The sequence below is a fragment of the Lissotriton helveticus genome, chromosome 10 (genome assembly GCF_964261635.1).
Source record: "Lissotriton helveticus chromosome 10, aLisHel1.1, whole genome shotgun sequence".
NCBI classification, from domain to species: Eukaryota; Metazoa; Chordata; class Amphibia; order Caudata; family Salamandridae; genus Lissotriton; species Lissotriton helveticus.
The window spans coordinates 820068341-820086316 of NC_136071.1; the positions used below are offsets into that span (position 1 = coordinate 820068341).

At 42.6% G+C, this 17976-nt stretch overlaps 1 protein-coding gene across 21 annotated transcripts in view; it reads left to right on the forward strand.

Annotated features, from left to right (window-relative positions):
• The window catches only part of ABI1 (abl interactor 1), a 295046-nt gene that overhangs the window by 88023 nt on the left and 189047 nt on the right, over nucleotides 1–17976 (forward strand). For all 21 annotated transcript variants that reach the window (XM_078663410.1, XM_078663413.1, XM_078663423.1 and 18 more), the window contains exon 2: nucleotides 17629–17796. In XM_078663410.1, coding sequence (XP_078519536.1) covers nucleotides 17629–17796 — 168 coding nt within the window. The remainder of the gene's footprint in view (nucleotides 1–17628; nucleotides 17797–17976) is intronic.

The following is a 17976-nucleotide window of genomic DNA, read 5'->3' on the forward strand; positions in this document are numbered from 1 at the left end:
ACTTGTTACCACGCAACAGATTTTTGTATGAGGAAATCTACACATGATTATTTGCTTGTGCTAAAATGCAGTCACAAATATTTTTTAGGAGTACAATTTCCTGACCCATTTCTTTACATTCGTGTGAATTCATGAAAGCCATAACATATACCATGGGTGCACTTTTGTGACTGTTTAAGAATTGGGACCTTATTTAGGTCTGGCGTTTTTTGTTTTTGTTAAAATTCTATCTCTCTCTATCTACTGGCTGGCTTGACTATGAGTGACCGCATTCTGCTCTTTCACAAGGAGCATATTGGCAAGCAAAGTAGTTTTGTTCAGTGACAGGAACCACTGTGGCAATGTTTGGTTTTGGAGACAAAAAATATTTTTGCTTTTGCCAATATTTGTTATAATGATGAGGGCCCAGCATCTACCACAACAGTAACGTTGTACAAAACCTATGTCAAAACAAGGCACACATTGACATAACCAAAAGGCTGACCACCAAGGTCCTAACTATTGGCATTATTTTTATGTTCCCTATAATTTTGTTCAATCCACTCTTAAGTCACTCTGATCTACCCTGCACCCTATGCCACTTCACTCTACTCTGAAACAATCTACTCTACGTCACTCTGTTGCGCTTTACGCTGCTGCACTCTACGCCGCTCTACTTTACACCATTGCACTCCACGACACTCTCCAACACTGAAATCTGTGCTGCGCTGCTTCACTCCGCTCTACGCCAGTAAGCTTTACACCAATCCACTCTATTGTGCACCACTCTGTCAGTACACTCTAACCCACTCTACTATGCACCGCTGCCGCCCTCTTTGCCACTGTGCCGCCGCCCTCTTTGCCACTGTGCCGCCGCCCTCTTTGCCACTGTGCCGCCGCCCTCTTTGCCACTGTGCCGCCGCCCTCTTTGCCACTGTGCCGCCGCCCTCTTTGCCACTGTGCCGCCGCCCTCTTTGCCACTGTGCCGCCGCCCTCTTTGCCACTGTGCCGCCGCCCTCTGTGCCACTGGACTCTATGCCACTTCACTCTAGTCCACTCGACACTCCACGATACTCTAGTCCACTCTGGACTACTGTATCGTGGAGTGTCAGAGTGGACCAGAGTATTGTGGAGTGTCGGAGTGGACTAGAGTATCGTGGAGTGTTACTCTGACACTCCACAATACTCTAGTCTGAAGCTGTGCTCCATTAAACTGACATCACTCGACTGTAGTCTGATACACGACTCTACTGCCACTCCACTCTATGCCCCTGCACAACACTACTCCACTCTGCCATTCCACTCTACTACATAATTCTACGTCAATCCACTCTGCTCTCGGCCCCTCTGCTCTCTGCCCCTCGGCTCTACGCCACAACACTATACCACTACACTTTACAACACTCTACCACTCGCCAATACTCTATACCACTCCACTTTATAACACTCACTTCTTCTCCACTTTACAGCACTCCACTCTTCTGCACTTTACGGCACTCAACTCTTCTCCACTTTACAACACTCCACTCTTCTCCACTTTACAGCACTCCACTCTTCTCCACTTTACTCCACTCCACTCTTCTTTACCCCACTAACTTTTAGCCATGCTGAACAGCAGCCGCACTGGTGTACAACATGGCTAAAACATATTGGCAAAGCCCATAGCTCGTTTATAGGTGAGACCTATTGTCTTTGCAAATGCTTGTTTAATTCGAAATCAGTCAGTCAACGGATCGTTTTCGCTGGGGAGAAAACGCTGGCAAAAGTTTCAGAAAAACTGATGTTACAGAAAAGAAATAATCCTTTTTTATGTAGCATGAATTTCTTAAATGCTTTTCTGTAATTGCCTCCCCATGATGCTGGGCAAACGAGCATTAGCAAAGCCAACTGACATTTCTATTTGCATGGGAACACCCGGTTTCCATTCCGTACAAAAGTCAAACCTATTGACTCTGTCAGTGCTTGTTTCTCCATGTTTCCAGTATTTTTTCAATGCGTACTGTAACATTTAAAGCGTCGCACACAAAACGAATTGATTCCTTACGATATGCTGACAGGTGACTTGAGTGTGTCGTGATGAATGCTTCGTTCTTAGTAATGTGACAATTGATCTGTCACAAAGCAATTTGCAGTCTCTTAAATTTACAGTTTGCAAAAGGGAATATTGAGTGCCATGTACACAGCTACGACTAATGGTGGCAGTTGGCACTTTGGAAAGAAAACATTTACTTTAGTGTCTGTAAAGTAAATTGTTGCAGCTGCACACACGACTCACTCGTGCATGCACCTTATTTGCATCACAGCTTTCTCTTTACTTTCAGTACGTCTTCCCTCCAAAATCTTAATCTATTTTTACAGCGTCGCCAAACCTAGCCACATTTGAATTTACCTTATTTTTGCCCCTTCAATCCAGCAGTCCTGATGTATTTACTAGCAGACTGCTTCAATCCAGCAGTCCTGATGTATTTATTAGCAGACTGCTTCAATCAGCAGTCCTGATGTATTTACTAGCAGACTGCTTCAATCCAGCAGTCCTGATGTATTTATTAGCAGACTGCTTCAATCCAGCAGTCCTGATGTATTTACTAGCAGACTGCTTCAATCCAGCAGTCCTGATGTATTTATTAGCAGACTGCTTCAATCAGCCGTCCTGATGTATTTACTAGCACACTGCTTCAATCCAGCAGTCCTGATGTATTTATTAGCAGACTATTTATTAGCAGACTGCTTCAATCAGCAGTCCTGATGTATTTACTAGCAGACTGCTTCAATCCAGCAGTCCTGATGTACTTACTAGAAGACTGCTTCAATCCAGCAGTCCTGATGTATTTATTAGCATACTGTTTCAATCCAGCAGTACTGATGTACTTTCTAGCAGGCCATTTCAATCCACCAGTCCTGATGTACTTTCTAGCAGGCCATTTCAATCCAGCAGTACTGGTATACTCCAATCCACCAGTACTGATGTACTTTCTAGCAGGCCGCTTCAATCCAGCAGTACTGGTATACTCCAATCCACCAGTACTGATGTACTTTCTAGCAGGCCGCTTCAATCCAGCATTACTGGTATACTCCAATCCACCAGTACTGATGTACTTTCTAGCAGGCCGCTTCAATCCGGCAGTACTGGTATACTCCAATCCACCAGTACTGATGTACTTTCTAGCAGGCCGCTTCAATCCAGCAGTACTGGTATACTCCAATCCACCAGTACTGATGTACTTTCTAGCAGGCCACTTCAATCCAGCAGTACTGGTATACTCCAATCCACCAGTACTGATGTACTTTCTAGCAGGCCTCTTCAGTCCAGCAGTACTGATGTACTTACTAGCAGACTGCTCAAATCTAGGAACGCAGTATAGCTGTTGCAGTACCAATGCAGAAACAAGCAGCTTAGCATCGTTGTTTTAATGTATTATTTTTTCTCGATTTTCAGTTTATAATTTGGTACTAGAGTGGCTGCGCTATTTAAAAGGTCGATGTAAATGAATCAATGGTTCGCCCTTGTGAGACCACACAATGAGGTTGCCTTTGTCATCAGGCTACAATACTATTGGTGTTACTGAATTTGTATTGATCACTGATGCTCTTTACCCAAAGCACTATTATTCATCCATCCCCTTTTTCACATGTAGCGCTAGAGATTGCGAGAATAGGTAAAGAGAATGAGAAATTAGGACATTGGCAGAGGGAGGGTGTCCAGTACGCGTTGTTCTGCTGACACTAAAGTGGCCTAAGTAGTAGTAATTGAAAGTGATTTGACTTGAAACAGGAAACTATTGGGAGTATTCTGTATGCCCAATGTGTCTTGTACATTGATGGAAATGCTGTTCCCCGCACATTAGAAAGCAAGCTGGCGGGTTAAGAGAAGCAATGGAAGTGGACGTACACAGCATTGTTGTGGCAGGAGATTACAAGGTAGGGTGCTAGCTAGGGCAGCTAGAGGACAGTGTAAGTCTTGGTAATTTACCTGTTACTGTTTGCTCCTCATACCCTAGTAAATGAGTCTTGCTATCATTTCTTATCTTGTAACAGGTGAAAGAAGGAAAAATCTGTGTGCCAGTGACCTGGTGCTGACTTTTTTTAAAATTTATATTTACAGACTTTTATATAGCGCAAACTTTACCCGAATCGGGTATCAGAGCGCTTTACATAGCACCAGTTGCATTACAGGGAGATTAAGTGATTTGCCCAGAATCACAGGATGTTCAGCGCCATTACGAGACCCGAACCCAGTTCCCCTGATTCGAGGTAGACTGCCCTAGCCGTTAGGCCAACTTCTAAAAAAAAAAAAAGTGAAGACTTCTACATTTTGAAACCTTTATCTATTAAAGTAATTTTTGTATGTGGTATCCACCACCTCTTGCAGCCTCTTGCTGTCTTTAACTAGTGCTAGATTATCCCACAGGAAGGAAATTGCTTGTTTGGGGATAGGAGGAGGGCAGTCTTTCAATGGTCCACCACAGCCTGTGATTGCTTATTCTTCCTCTTGATCTTAGTGTTGTTAGGCACCAGAAACATTTATTTTCTGGTATACTTCTATTTCCTTGCTCACCTCATCTGCATCTTCCTAAAGAGACATACAGATTTCTAGCATTTGTTCTAAGTCCGGTCTGCCTGACTCTTATCTGCTGATTTATTTTGTCATAGGGAACACTGATCTTGTATAGTTCCATTTAGCTAGGCTCGGATACCAGTTCTTGTCTAACAACGTGAAACACTTCCATTTTCATGCATGCATTATGAGCACAATAGTGGCTATTCTGTGCAGTGGTAACAATTAGTAATTAGTAAACACTTTATTATTTTTATTTGCCATTTTCATATGTATATTACACGGTTCTACAGAGGGACTTCCCTTGATTTGTTTAACTGAGTTTGGTTTGAAGCAGATGGAATGTGTGAGTCAGTAGACACTGTGAAATGGAACAGAGACTCCTTATTCTGGCTGCGTCAGTTGTTGTCCATGTCGACAGTGGTTTCCAGGCCCCTCTTTTGCTGTATTGAACGAAAATTAACTCTACTGGTATGGAATCCTAAGCATAGGCCACGCTCTCAATATTCATAAGCTGCCTTCTTGGCAGTGCTTAATTTGTAAAAAAAATAAAAAAGTTCAGGTGCTGAACATTTTGCCAAGGAGGCCACAGCGTGACCCCACTTTCAACACTCTCACTGCCTCAGTCTCTATCTTCAAACCTTGATCTGTTGTCTGTCCCCTAAGTCTTTGCTCTAAGAGTCTATCCTCTCACCTCTCTAATTGTTTTCTATCATCTTTGTCACACCTGGTGTGTTACATTATTCCTTTTCTTCTACTTAGCTCCGTCTTATCTATCTCCTGTCCTGTTGTTTCTTTCTCCTCTTTACTCCTGCTCTCTCTAACACTGCAGCTGCCTGTGACCCCTGTCGTCAGCCTGTACATGTCCCTGCTATTTTGAACTCTGCATTTTCCTGTTGTCATTCCTAAAGAAGTGGAAGATGGCGTGTTTTACTTTCTTACCTACACCGAGTGCAAAAACAAAATGTACACCAAATGAAAATGCTTTTTTTGCATATATTAAGCAGTGCAGTATGACGAGGTTTATTGCGGAACAGACGGCTGCTCATGCACAGCAGGTGATGTTACTGCTAGTGCTGCCTGTAATTAGTAGGTTCAGGGATGGCATCAGCATCTACTACTTAGCTTGCTGTGGCCCTGCCTGCTACAGCACAGGCATTGTCCCCAGCCGTAATGCTGCCAATGCCGGTAAGTATGGCTGTGATGCCTACTGGACTCACACACGCTCAGCGATTACCATGCTGGGGTGCAGCGCACAGAATCTACAGGTGAGGCCATGGCGCACAATAGTTGTGTTGGGCCACAGCCGCATCGAGCACATTCAGGATAGCAGCAATGCAGGGCTGCAGGATAGGCTACTCTGGCTATGCAGCAAGTGGAAAGTCCACACTTACTTTCATATATTCTTTCTCAACAGCTCTCACTCCCAAGTTCCAAATGCACTCTCGCAGCTTCCTTGCCTCAACTCTGTCATGAGCCAGCCCCCAGCTACAATTATCCAATGGGAGGCCTAGGCTCAGGCAGTGGCAGGGTGCAGCAGACTCTGGGAATAGAATGCAAGTCATAGTTTGTCGATGACTTTTTGGATTTGTGATCGGCGTGATGACATCATCACTAACGTGGTGATACACAATCATGCCTGCCTGGACAGGCATATGCTGGCCTGTCAATTAACTTTTACCAGCCATTCACCATGCAATGTATGTTCTTTTTACTTTGAATTTGAACAGTTAATATTGAGACCACCACCTGCAGGGTCAGAATTTGTAGCCCCGGCCCTGTGAAAGAAGTGCCGGTGCTGAGCACCTGAAAGCACCTGCTCAAATTAAGCACTGCTTCTTGTGTTGCCTCATTTTCTGTTGGTATCGCTTTAGGTCAGCGCAACCTACATTATTAATAAAGTATCTTGGCTTTATAGGGACATTTATTTGTTTGCTTCTTGGAATTTCTAAATTCAAATACCATCTTGCTCTCACTGTTCTAGCTCCTTTCACGTACTCTTGCGTTTGATGGACCTCTGAACTAGTCTGACCGCATGCTCCACATGCTTCCGTCGCAATAGCTGAGGTCTTATTTCCACAGCGAACTGTTGCTGTGTCGAGGAATGTTGAAACTGAGTGTGCCATTTGAATTGATGAGACTAGTGATCTTTATGAGTTAATGGCACTGCCGATATTTATGAACTGAGAGGCAGGCAACATTTATGAATTGATGGTGGTGATGACATTTATGAGCTGATAGGAACTGGCCAAGCTTAAGAGCTAACATGGCCTGCTAGATTTATGATTTAATAGGACTCGAGATAATTTAGCTGATGGTCACTGGCTGCATTTCTGAAGTAATGGATCATACCTCTTACGAAATATTGTCTTTTAAATGAGATGATTATAATAGGCCTGATTGTGACTACAGGAGGCCTTTGCGATAGTGGGAGCTTATGTGTTGAGTTATGGTGCCTGTCATCCTCTTTGGCTGAGCAGGGGATGGGCATTATTCATGCCATGGGCTGGGAGAGTGATATCCGATAGCTGGTTTAGTACTCAGTGATATAAAGGAGTACCATGCCTCATGGCAAGGGGGAGATGAAAAAGCTGATCCACATCGGGCACTTATTTTGAACTGGTTAGATAGGTTGCAGGGGGATAAACTCTTGTATACTTAGGCTGTGGATCAGGAGAAGGAATTGTGTGGGCTATTGTGGCTGAAATAAAATGAGGAATGGATCTGTGAATTTGTTTTGATGGTGCAAGACAAGTGTGGAATGTAAAATATGTTTTCCCTCTTTTTTAATAAAAAAAATAAAGAAAGAACTTGCTGCCTTGTAATAATAGTAGATATGAGAAAAGTGGATTATTAGTTGATGTGTTTGTAAGACCTCACAAAGTAATGAAGTCAGTAACCTCTATCAAGTCCAGTTAGATTTCTTTAAATCACACCATAGATCAGTCCTAGGAAGCTGTGGCACAGAGCAGTCAAGCTTAACTCCAATGAAAACGGGTGCAAAGCATCAATCAGTGCCAAATCAGAAAATAAGTAAGAAACACAATCCCATTCCAATTTATAAAAATAGAATATATTTTTATCTTTAATTGGACTCAAAAATCATATGAAGGGAATCGGAGTTAAGATTTGTCCAAGGTTTTCCTAAATTACTGCTTTTCTCTCCAAACGTATTAGAAACGTTTTTAAAAGTTTGTAAATCTCTAGGTTTCACTCTTAGCTATAATCTTATCCTCAAACATGATGGTCTGGGGCAAAGTCGAAGTTTCAGACCAACTGCTATGGAAGTCAGGGGTCCTGGTCAATAATGTACTTTTATCCTTGGAAACTTTTCTGGTTCTTTTTCTCATTGATTTTGAGGTCTGCGGATGCTCTGCAGCTTGAGCCTGGCCTTGGGTTCGAAGTCCTGGAGTCCGGTGAAAGCTTTGCTTCCTAGCAGCGTTCAGTGCTGCCTACAGACCGGCATTAACTGTATTCTATGATCCTCAGACTCTGGGCTCGGAAATGGTTATCTTTGGCTTTAAGTTGGCACGTTGCCGTTCTGTGGCGAGAGAGTACACTCTAGCACTGGCCAAGGTCCAAGACTTGGGAGGGACCTCTTAGGGGCTGGAACTTATCTCTCGGCTACAGCAGCCTCATCTAGGGCAGGTCCAGGGTGAACTGGTCCACTGGGCACTTCTCAGGTGAAGGGCTACGTTAGCTTTTCTATTGCTGCAGCGTAACATGAGGCTAGCCAACTAGCCCTTGGAGGCCGCTCACTAGTACTTGGTACGAGTAGGAGCAGGGCCAGACCTGGAGATTTCTTGCCACAGGTTAAACCGCTGAATTCCTTCTCTCTCTCCGGTCCTGTTTTGGTCCAGCACATGCAGTCTTAATTGGTGCAGCATCTCTTTCTGGGGATCCACAGGTGCAGTACTACTTCTGTTCAGTCCAAAAGTGTTTTGAGGCTGCAGGCCATGGGTACTACTTTTATGCAGCTTTTGAGTTTGTGGTTGGGGAGGACTCACTAACCAATGGGACTACAATTCTCATAAGGCAACCCTACCCACTTTTACATAATTTCCTGTTGTCTTGGCACTAAACAACCCCACATTGTATTTCTGCCTGAATCCAAGATGTCCAGACCCTTCTTCCTTGGGAGAGAGCCATGGGCTCACCCCTGAAGTGTGTCCAGTATAATGAGCCCCCGCTCCTGGAAAATCGGATCTGCGATGCGTTTTCCCCCTCTGGAGAAGATGCCCACCTGTCTACCTACACAAAGGAGCGGGCAAGCTAAGATGTGTCTCACATTTGTCTCTCGGAGGCAGTATCCCCTTTAAAACTGGGCCATCTGTGGACTCCGCACTGGGGCTATCTTGGAAGGAGGGCACACCTCTTCCCTCCAGCAGAATTTGTTTCCCTTCCTGGGAGCACTTTACACCTCTTAGCTGGAGGGTAGAAGGCTTTATCTAGTGACAACTGGTGTAGTTAATCAGAAATGGACACTAGAAATTTGAGGGCAAAAAGTGGGGACGAATGTGATTAATTTGATACCTTGGTGAACCAGGTTTGGTGGTCCCAAATGGACGTTAGCATTTAGTGCATATGCTAGTGAAGCTCCAAGTTAGCCAATGGGGCAACCATCATTGAAACAATGAAAACGACAATTTTGAGTTTTCACTGTCTGGGCATGTACATTTAAAATTCAGCATGTCCTTCTTTTTTTTTTTTTTGTCTCGCTTAGGCATCGCTTGTGCAGTCTCTTCAAAACATACTATATTCAGGTATGGGCTTTAAGCTCTGCCCATTTTCTACCCACTTTTTTCAATTGGATCATGTTACTGTCCTTTGTAAATGGTGGCTTTTGATTTGTCAATAGGCTTAGTAGATCCTTGTTAGTACCTCCTTTTCTCCTGTTATCTCCCATGAGGACTACCCTATTACATGTGGTGTTAGTCTGTGAGCACTATTCTCTTAAATGGCTTTCTCCTGCCTGCTGTTGTAGGCAAGATACGCTCTCTCGCAACCAACCGCTTTTTCTTTAAACCAACGCTGTACACTTGTGAAATTTGGGCACAACTGACAAAACAATTCAGTTATTTCAGCAAAGCACCGCTTAGCCAAATGAGTCAGTAAATTAAAATAATGGTGTTGGACTCAATTTTGTTGTTTAGTAAAAACCACTGTGGCGATATGACTATCCTTGTCGTTATATAGAAGAGGGAGAAACATTCAGGCCCTTTTCTACAGGCAAATCTTGCCACTCCATATGGCAAAAACCTGGAATAGCAGTTTTCGAGTTGAAAGTCTGTTTCAACTAAATTATTTGTTTGACAGTAAAATTACAGCTTTTGGTTCAGGTTGAGATTGTTTGCATATATACAAACCTCTCATGCCACGCAGTAGCGTTTCATCCAACAACAGAGTAGTTAAACGTGCTCAAGGAAATCGAGTTAGTGCTTATGTGAGCAGTGCTGGAGTCAGACTAGCAAGCGTTTTTGGCATTTACCTCTCATTTACACAAGAGGGTCTGTCTGGTGCTCCCTCTTGCAGTGTAAACAATGTGGTACATCACAGTTCCATTTCCTCTGGATGCCCTCTTCACACATCACAGGTCTTTGTGGCTGCCACAGCTGCTGCTTATTTTTGGGAAACTAACTACAAAAAACTAAAGATAATTAAAAGAAAAGAATTACAGCGCCAAAACTGGTGCTCTGCCTATTGGCCTACTAAGGCCTGCCTTAGGGGTGACTTAAAAATATTAAAATGGATGGTGAGGACATGGCAAACGCTTTATTTTGCCATGTCGAATTGCAGTTTATAAGCTGCTCAACTAGACTGCAAAGGCAGAACGAGAGCCATGTTTTCACTTTGTCACAGCAGTGGTGGCACAATAAGTGCTGCAACCCACTTGTAGCATTCAACTTACTAGCCCTGGGTACACTTTGTAACCATATACTAGGGACTTCTAGGTAAGTTGAATATTCCAATCCGGGAGTAGCCAATTGATAGCACATACACTTTGATGGGCCCATGCACTGAGGCCAGGTAAACAGGGCCTAGTGCACTTCGGAGTAAAACAAATTAAAAACAAAATAGCTGCATCAGTCCAAAAACTTGAGGGGTGATAATACAAAAGGAGGCACTTTCTTATAGTAGTGGAATAATGAGTGAAAATATGTCCTTGCTTTTGAGTTTGGCTTCGAAGTCTCTGGCATTCCTTTGCCCTTTAGGATGCAATAGAATGCATCTTGGGTAGAAATTCTATGATGTGGCAACCAATGAAGGTACGTGATGTATTGATCCAGCCAGAGTTCGCATGTTTCGAGAGCCCTGTGCAGGAAAAAAACAAGTTTGGCAAGGGAGTGTCTGGCTTGCGCTCGCAGCTGCCAAATACAATCAATTGAAAGGCATTTTGATAATGTCACAAGGAAGTCAGTGACTCTTCAAGAGCATTTTTCTCATTTTTGTGTTTCATACTCGAATTTCAAACAGTCCTCGCAAGAATAGATGCAGTTTGTTTAAATTTTTTTCTACTATGGGTTGCTTTCTATAGACTGCAATGGTTGTTCGATCTGAAGACGTGGATTCTAGAAATAATGTCTTTACCAATTAGTTTTATGAAACTTGCTCCAGATATACATTTAAGGGCTTTTCTAAAACGGTAGCACGAGGCTACATGACACCTCACGACCCTTCAGATGTATTCATGTACATGGTAGTCTGCTTGCTAATGATATGGTGAACCAGTAAGTTTGACAAAATCCTGAAAATACTAAGACACCATGCTTCCGATCCCATGCCTTAGCCGGATACCATACCTGAACCGTGTTTGTACACCACAGAGACTCCTTCATTACACTATGCTTATCCATTAACTCTACACCCTTGATTCTACACTCTTTTGGAATGTATGTGGCAATTTATAAATACCATTTTAATAACAAAAACTATCTTTTAGCCCTCTGCCTGTTTACGTACAGTTTGGAGTGTACATGTAGACTGGCATAATAGTATGGGCATAAAAGTGTTGTTGGCTCATGTAAATACCTAGAAAATAGAATGTTGCACACATTTTACCCATCGGTATGTGACTGCTAGTGAGTGGAACCAGATAACAACATAGATGTTTGTTCACCAGTTGTTCATTTCATATTCATTATAAACTTGCAGCAGAGTAATGGACCCCAATAAATGCAGTAAAGGAGAATTATAAAATGTAGTGTGGCAATCCTTCTCCCAACAACCACACTGACAAGGCAAGCATAGCAAAGTATGCATGATAAGGCATGGTAGCATGGGTGGCAAACATTTGTTAGCCGGATGTACCACACTCATACGAGGGAGGATACGTGTAACTGTTCATATCTACGAGAGATACTTTTACAATATTGAATAGATACATTAGTGGCAAATGCTTTATTGATCTCATTTTTATTAGGCTAGTGGGTGTTGTGGTGTTCTATCCCTTGTGCTCTTTCAGTCATGATTGCGGAATGCATTGTTTGCATGATGGTTATAAAAAAATTAATATTCCATTTTGTTTTTTAGGTCGAGTCTGTCAATGCGCTTGCGCATTGAGCTCGCGAGAGATATTGGGGCTTAACCAGAGCTTAACCATCGGCGGCGATTTGATGCTGTGCCCGTGAAAAAAGCACGTGCACAATGCACATCAAAGCCACCAGCCTCCCTCCCACAAGCTTCCCCCAGCGTGCGCTCTGCCTCAGGCATTTCTCCTCCCCTAATTTATTCACTGCCCACGGCCGGGCGGCCGTACTTTCACTTTCACGGCCGCCAGGCCGTGTCTCGCGTTTCCACTTCTCTTTCTTTCTTTCCATCTTTTCTCGCACCCTCTTTCTTCCTCTCAACTTCTCTTGTTTTCAGCAGCTGCTATTTTTAACACTTGCCGGATGCTCCCTTTGAATGTTTATGCAATGAGGGCAGGTTTTACAGAAAACCACTGGGGTTCACCCCCCAGTGCAAATGTGTTCGAGGTGTGACTGGCCTGGTTCCTCACGCCTTGCTTAATAACACGTTTGGTTGAAATGTTACACACCAGGCGACACGTGTTGTCTTTGGGGCGCGCCTTCGTTTTTTGGCTCATTGTAATCGTTACTGGGCACACTTGCGCGTGTGGAGATGTGAGCTATCATCAAGCGTCTCGGCGCCTCACTTGGGGTAGGAAGCGCTATGCAAGAGCTACAAATAAAACACATAGTAGCTGGTTTAAAGATATTCAGTTTTTATCTTTCATACTGTGAAGGAGAGGACAGCGAACGATACACCCGGATCACACAATTGCCAGATGAAGTGGCGACGCCGGGATTAGTACCTAGGTTACGGACCAGCCACGTAGCTGCCATGGCACACGTTTTTCCTTCTTGCAGACATCCACCACCTCTTTATTCTCTGTACAGACGTTCACCTTGAAGGGCTCCCTCAGCAGCAACGCTGTAGATCGACGCCTCGTCAGGGGTAGTAGGCGCTATATAAATGCATTCACAATACAGGCGTTCTGCCTGCCCCGACCTGGGAATCCTCCGGGGACCCTAGGCTGCTGACAGTGACTGCCACCCTCTGAGTTTTTTTTCTGCAGCTGCTATTTTTAACACTTGCCGGATGCTCCCTTTGAATGTTTATGCAATGAGGGCAGGGTTTACAGAAAACCACTGGGGTTCACCCCCCAGTGCAAATGTGTTCGAGGTGTGACTGGCCTGGTTCCTCACGCCGTGCTTAAAAACACGTTTGGTTGAAATTTTACACACGAGGCGACACGTGTTGTCTTTGGGGCGCGCCTTCGTTTTTTGACTACTTGTAATCGTTACTGGGCACACTTGCGCGTGGGGATGTGAGCTATCAAGTGTCTCTGCGCCTCACTTGGGGTAGCAAGCGCTATGCCAGAGCTACAAATAAAACCCATAGTAGCTGGTTTAAAGATATTGTTCCAAATGCTACATAGATAAATTAATCTTCTGGTCAGTCACACATACTGGTACTGTAGGGTTTGCTCCTGGCCTCCCGACCCCTGAGAGTGGTGGCGCAGTGGCCAGGGCAGCTGACTCTGGAGCATGGGGCTCACGGTTCGATCCCTGGCGCCGGCAGCAGGTGACTCTGGGCAATAGCTCACTTAATCTTCCCGATGGCCCCCAGCACCTTGACACCCTTATGGGTAATTGTTCGCGCTGTACAAATACAGTCATTTCATTAATGCAACTACTTGTGTCTGAACCCAATACTCACCAGCTAGAAATCATTCCTCCGTAGCTGACGTCAACACCATTTGTGTCAATGCACCTCTTTACCTCTCAGTGGTGCTTAGACACAAGAGTGGACAGGTGCTCTACAGAGCTCTAACAATACATTATATATGATATCCCCATTCCGAATTGGATAAGAGAACTCAGCGAGTTACATCATTGCAGAAAAGAATGTGAAATCTGCCTTTCACAGGTTCTGATATGGACTGACTCCGCCTTTCATCCTTCCGAGGCCCTCCCTCTATAGGCAGTAAAGATAGTAGTGCTGTCCAGCAGTAGAATAACAGAACTTGCCTTGCCACCACGTGTTCTCAAGGTGGGTGGGTGGGTGGGGGGGGGGGGTGGGGGGGTGGGGAGGGGGGGGGGGGTTGTGTGTGTGTGTGTGTGTGTGTGTGTGTGTGTGTGTGTGTGATATTAAGCTATTGACATTGTAAATGATAATGCCATTTATTTATCTGTTTTCAAAACCAACACAAATAAAAATTTTGTCATTTACAATGCCAATAGCTCTAACTTTGGCAAAGGCGAGACCATTGCATTGTAAATGCTTGTTTCTATTTTCTTTCTTTTCTTCTTTTTTATTAGTGATTGAATTGTAATGAATACAATCTGTTAATTATGAGATTATGCTAAAGAATTTCACGATTATTTGTTGCTATGAAATGGCTATACATTTTTTATATATTTGCTACAATAATTAAATATTTTTTAATAAAATAATGATACATATTGTTCCTTTATAGGTCTCACCTGAGACATTTGCTGTCACTTGGGAGATCTTTTTATTAATTTAAAGCACACACGTTACTTACCGTTATTTGGCTTTACCATCTCTCTTGTTTCCTTGCTCTCAGTGGCCATTGCATGCAGTTTCACTTTTGCTCTGTTTGTTCTTTCGATGGAGCATGGACCAAATTCTGATTAATTTGTATTGGTGTTCTTTGGCTGATTGCGCTCTGAATAAAGCAATATATTTCGCTTCCTTTGTTGTCCTTACTACTCAGTGGGCAGCATCCTGCCCAGTCTGTTACATATTATAGGCCAACAGTGTTGCATAAACTATTTTAGAGGGCTGTGCTACAAGTATCGCACTCCTTCACACAAAGGCTGTGTAAAAGCCTGTTAGTGACCAAAGCCTCACACTCTTTGGTTGCAAGTTTAGACCTGTATTGCAATATGGAATGCTTCCGTTTAGTCAGCTACATGGTTATGCATTTGCGGCATATATCTTCATTCTACGTTTGTGTGCAGTAAAGCCCTCTAATGTATAGTGGTGATGAGATATTGCAAAACTTTCTCAGTCAGTTAAACGTTAATGGGTATATATTACGGGCAAGAATCTGTTATGGGACTACTACTTCAGATGTTACAGAATCAATAAAGCTAAAACACCAAATTTTCATATCCATCCTATTAACAGTTTTCTATCAAGCCTCCATTGTGGCTGTAACATTTCTTGCTGAAAGACGTTCATGTACATTATAATGAGAAATATTTTAGCCATAAGGTGTAAACCAACATTTGTAAATGATTAGATTTTTTTTTTTCTGAGTGTGCCGTGGCTGTTTCAGAGAGTTTGCAGAGCCATCTTCCCCATTATAAGAAGGCACGCCTCTTTTCCTGTCCCTGCGTGTTTAGCCAGTGTCTCTTTGCATGCTGGGACTTGTAGTTTTGCCGTTCCACTGCTAGTATGATTCTTCAAGTCCTAACATGCAAAGTGCTGTTAACTGTGAAGATTTACGGTATGAAGGTCTATGTGATGACATGACCCTGTTGTCGATACTCTGTTTGCAGTACAAATGTTTTTACAGTAGGGAAATAAATGCTCCGATGCTGAGAGCCCTTCGCATACTAAATACGTCTTTGTGCCACAGTGAATGCTTCATTGGGATGGGTGCTTGGAGCAGGAGACGAAGCAATCCTCTAGCAGCAGATTAGTGAGCTTTCTGTCGGGTCTTGCTCTTTATTCCCATAGCAACTGCTACTGGCGTCCAAATTAATCTGTAAGAAACCTGAGCATTTCCAAAGCCAAAAGGTCTCGCTTGTGCGAGCTATCAACTTTATTAATGTTTTTAGCCATGTTGCACAGGAGAGCAAGTGCTCTGCAGCATGGCTTAATATATATATATATATATATATATATATATATATATATATATATATATTTTTTTTTTTTTAAAGGGTTGGAATGCTGATGTGGCCAGTGCTGACAGCCTCATATCACTTTTTTTTTCTAACTTTATTAGAATTTTTGTTTCAGTTAAGCTGCAGTGCTTTGCTACGCAGTTGCCTGCCCTCTTGTACCATACCCCAGGCAGCTTGCCCCTCCCCTCATGACACAAATTAAACCATTAACAAAGCCAAATAGACTGCGTTTGAAAGAGCTATTTTTACTTTCATTTTTTAGGGATGTTGCACAGCAGCTGGTAAGTAAAAATAAAAGCGCTATGATGTTGCAAGCATTGACTGCTTCATAGCACTTTTAGTTTTTTTACTAGCCGGGCTGCTGTACAACATGCCTAAAAAATTTGACAAAGCCATTAGATTGTGCATAATCGTAACCTATTAGCCTTGCCAATGCTTGTTAATTTTATAATTCTTTTATTACCATTTATTTATTTTTATGTATTGAAAATGGATGATAGTACAATTGAAAATGAAACGTCAGATTTGATGCAACACCTAACACACCTAACATCAAAGCTTTTCATTAGAAGAGCTAAATAGCATGCTATAAATCATACTTGGCAGCAAGAAAATGCAAATTCAATGGGCTTCTATAATGGAAGCTCCTTAAAAAAAAAACAAGATTATAGATCAGCCACAGAAATGGTATTTGTGTACGATATTAATCTGTGATGTTTCCACAGCGTTGAAGATGTCTAAATTTTATGGCGATTCCTTGCAGAATTGGTGTACTTGTTGGCGAAATGTGGGTTGGAGCTTATGATCAGCGAAAATGTTGATGAATTTTCTTGGAACAATGGCCTGTTCCTTAATATATTTATGCAATGTCTTTTAAACCAATTTAAAGAGGTTTGAAGCTGTGTATTGTAAACCCTAAATGAAGACAATCCATCTTCTGCTTTGTAGTGAGCGATCTTTGGCTTTTCGTGGGAAATATGACCCGTTTTGAAGGCAGTGTAACCAATTCACTCTTCAGATTGCTTCCAAGATACTTAAGATTAGCTGTTAATAATTAATCCTGTACTTAAAGTGAATGTGTCGTGCCCTCCGCGCTTATAATTGTTTCCAGTTGTGTTCAGTGGCTCTTCTCTTGAGCCTTTCATTTGTCATCTATAAATAGAAACCGATACAGGACAGCTTTATGAATAACGAAAGATGCTTTCAATGTGGTGCTGTTCTTAATTACATCACTTATCCGTTAAAGTTACTCGTCACAGTAAAATACTACAAACTCATGATTCCTTTTGCTATTTGGATGCTATGTGTGACCACTAGACTCATATTTTGGCCTTAGTAATTATTCCTTGCCCAGGTCCTTAAGTCACTTGGTATTCGATAAGAAAACTCAATCTTTGAAGCAGGTGGGCGTCGTGAAATTTTCATCTGTAATTTGTTTTAAAAACACATTCAAAGGCTAATAAGAAGATAAAAAGCCAAACTCATAAGCCTTACTTAAAAACACGCTACATTTGAATTTTAGCTGTCTGCAACACTTTTATTAAATGTGCTTTGTTGGAGAGTAGTCCGAAAAGTCCTTAAGTTGCAGTAAAACCATTAATGGGAGTCTAGAAAATCGGGGATTACGCTACTTTCACACCAATTCTAAAGTTATTTTTCCACGGTTTTCAGTTAATTTTATTTCAACTGAAATTTTTTAAATTTGCTTTGTAGGCTCCAGACAAGAGGAAAGCACTTGAAGAAACGAAAGCATACACAACCCAGTCTCTTGCAAGTGTTGCTTATCAGATCAATGCCTTGGCTAACAATGTACTTCAACTGCTTGACATCCAGGCGTCCCAGCTGCGAAGAATGGAGTCTTCCATCAACCACATTTCACAGGTAATGGTACATTTTCATCTTTTCCGTGAACGCATTTCCTCTCTTGTGTACTAGTTGTGGGTATAATGGAGTACAAATATACTAATTCCCACTGGTTTCATCTTGTCCAGTATAGAGTCCTATGATTTTGTAGAAAAAGACAAATGGGTGGTCTTAGCTAACCATGAGCCATTGGTGCCT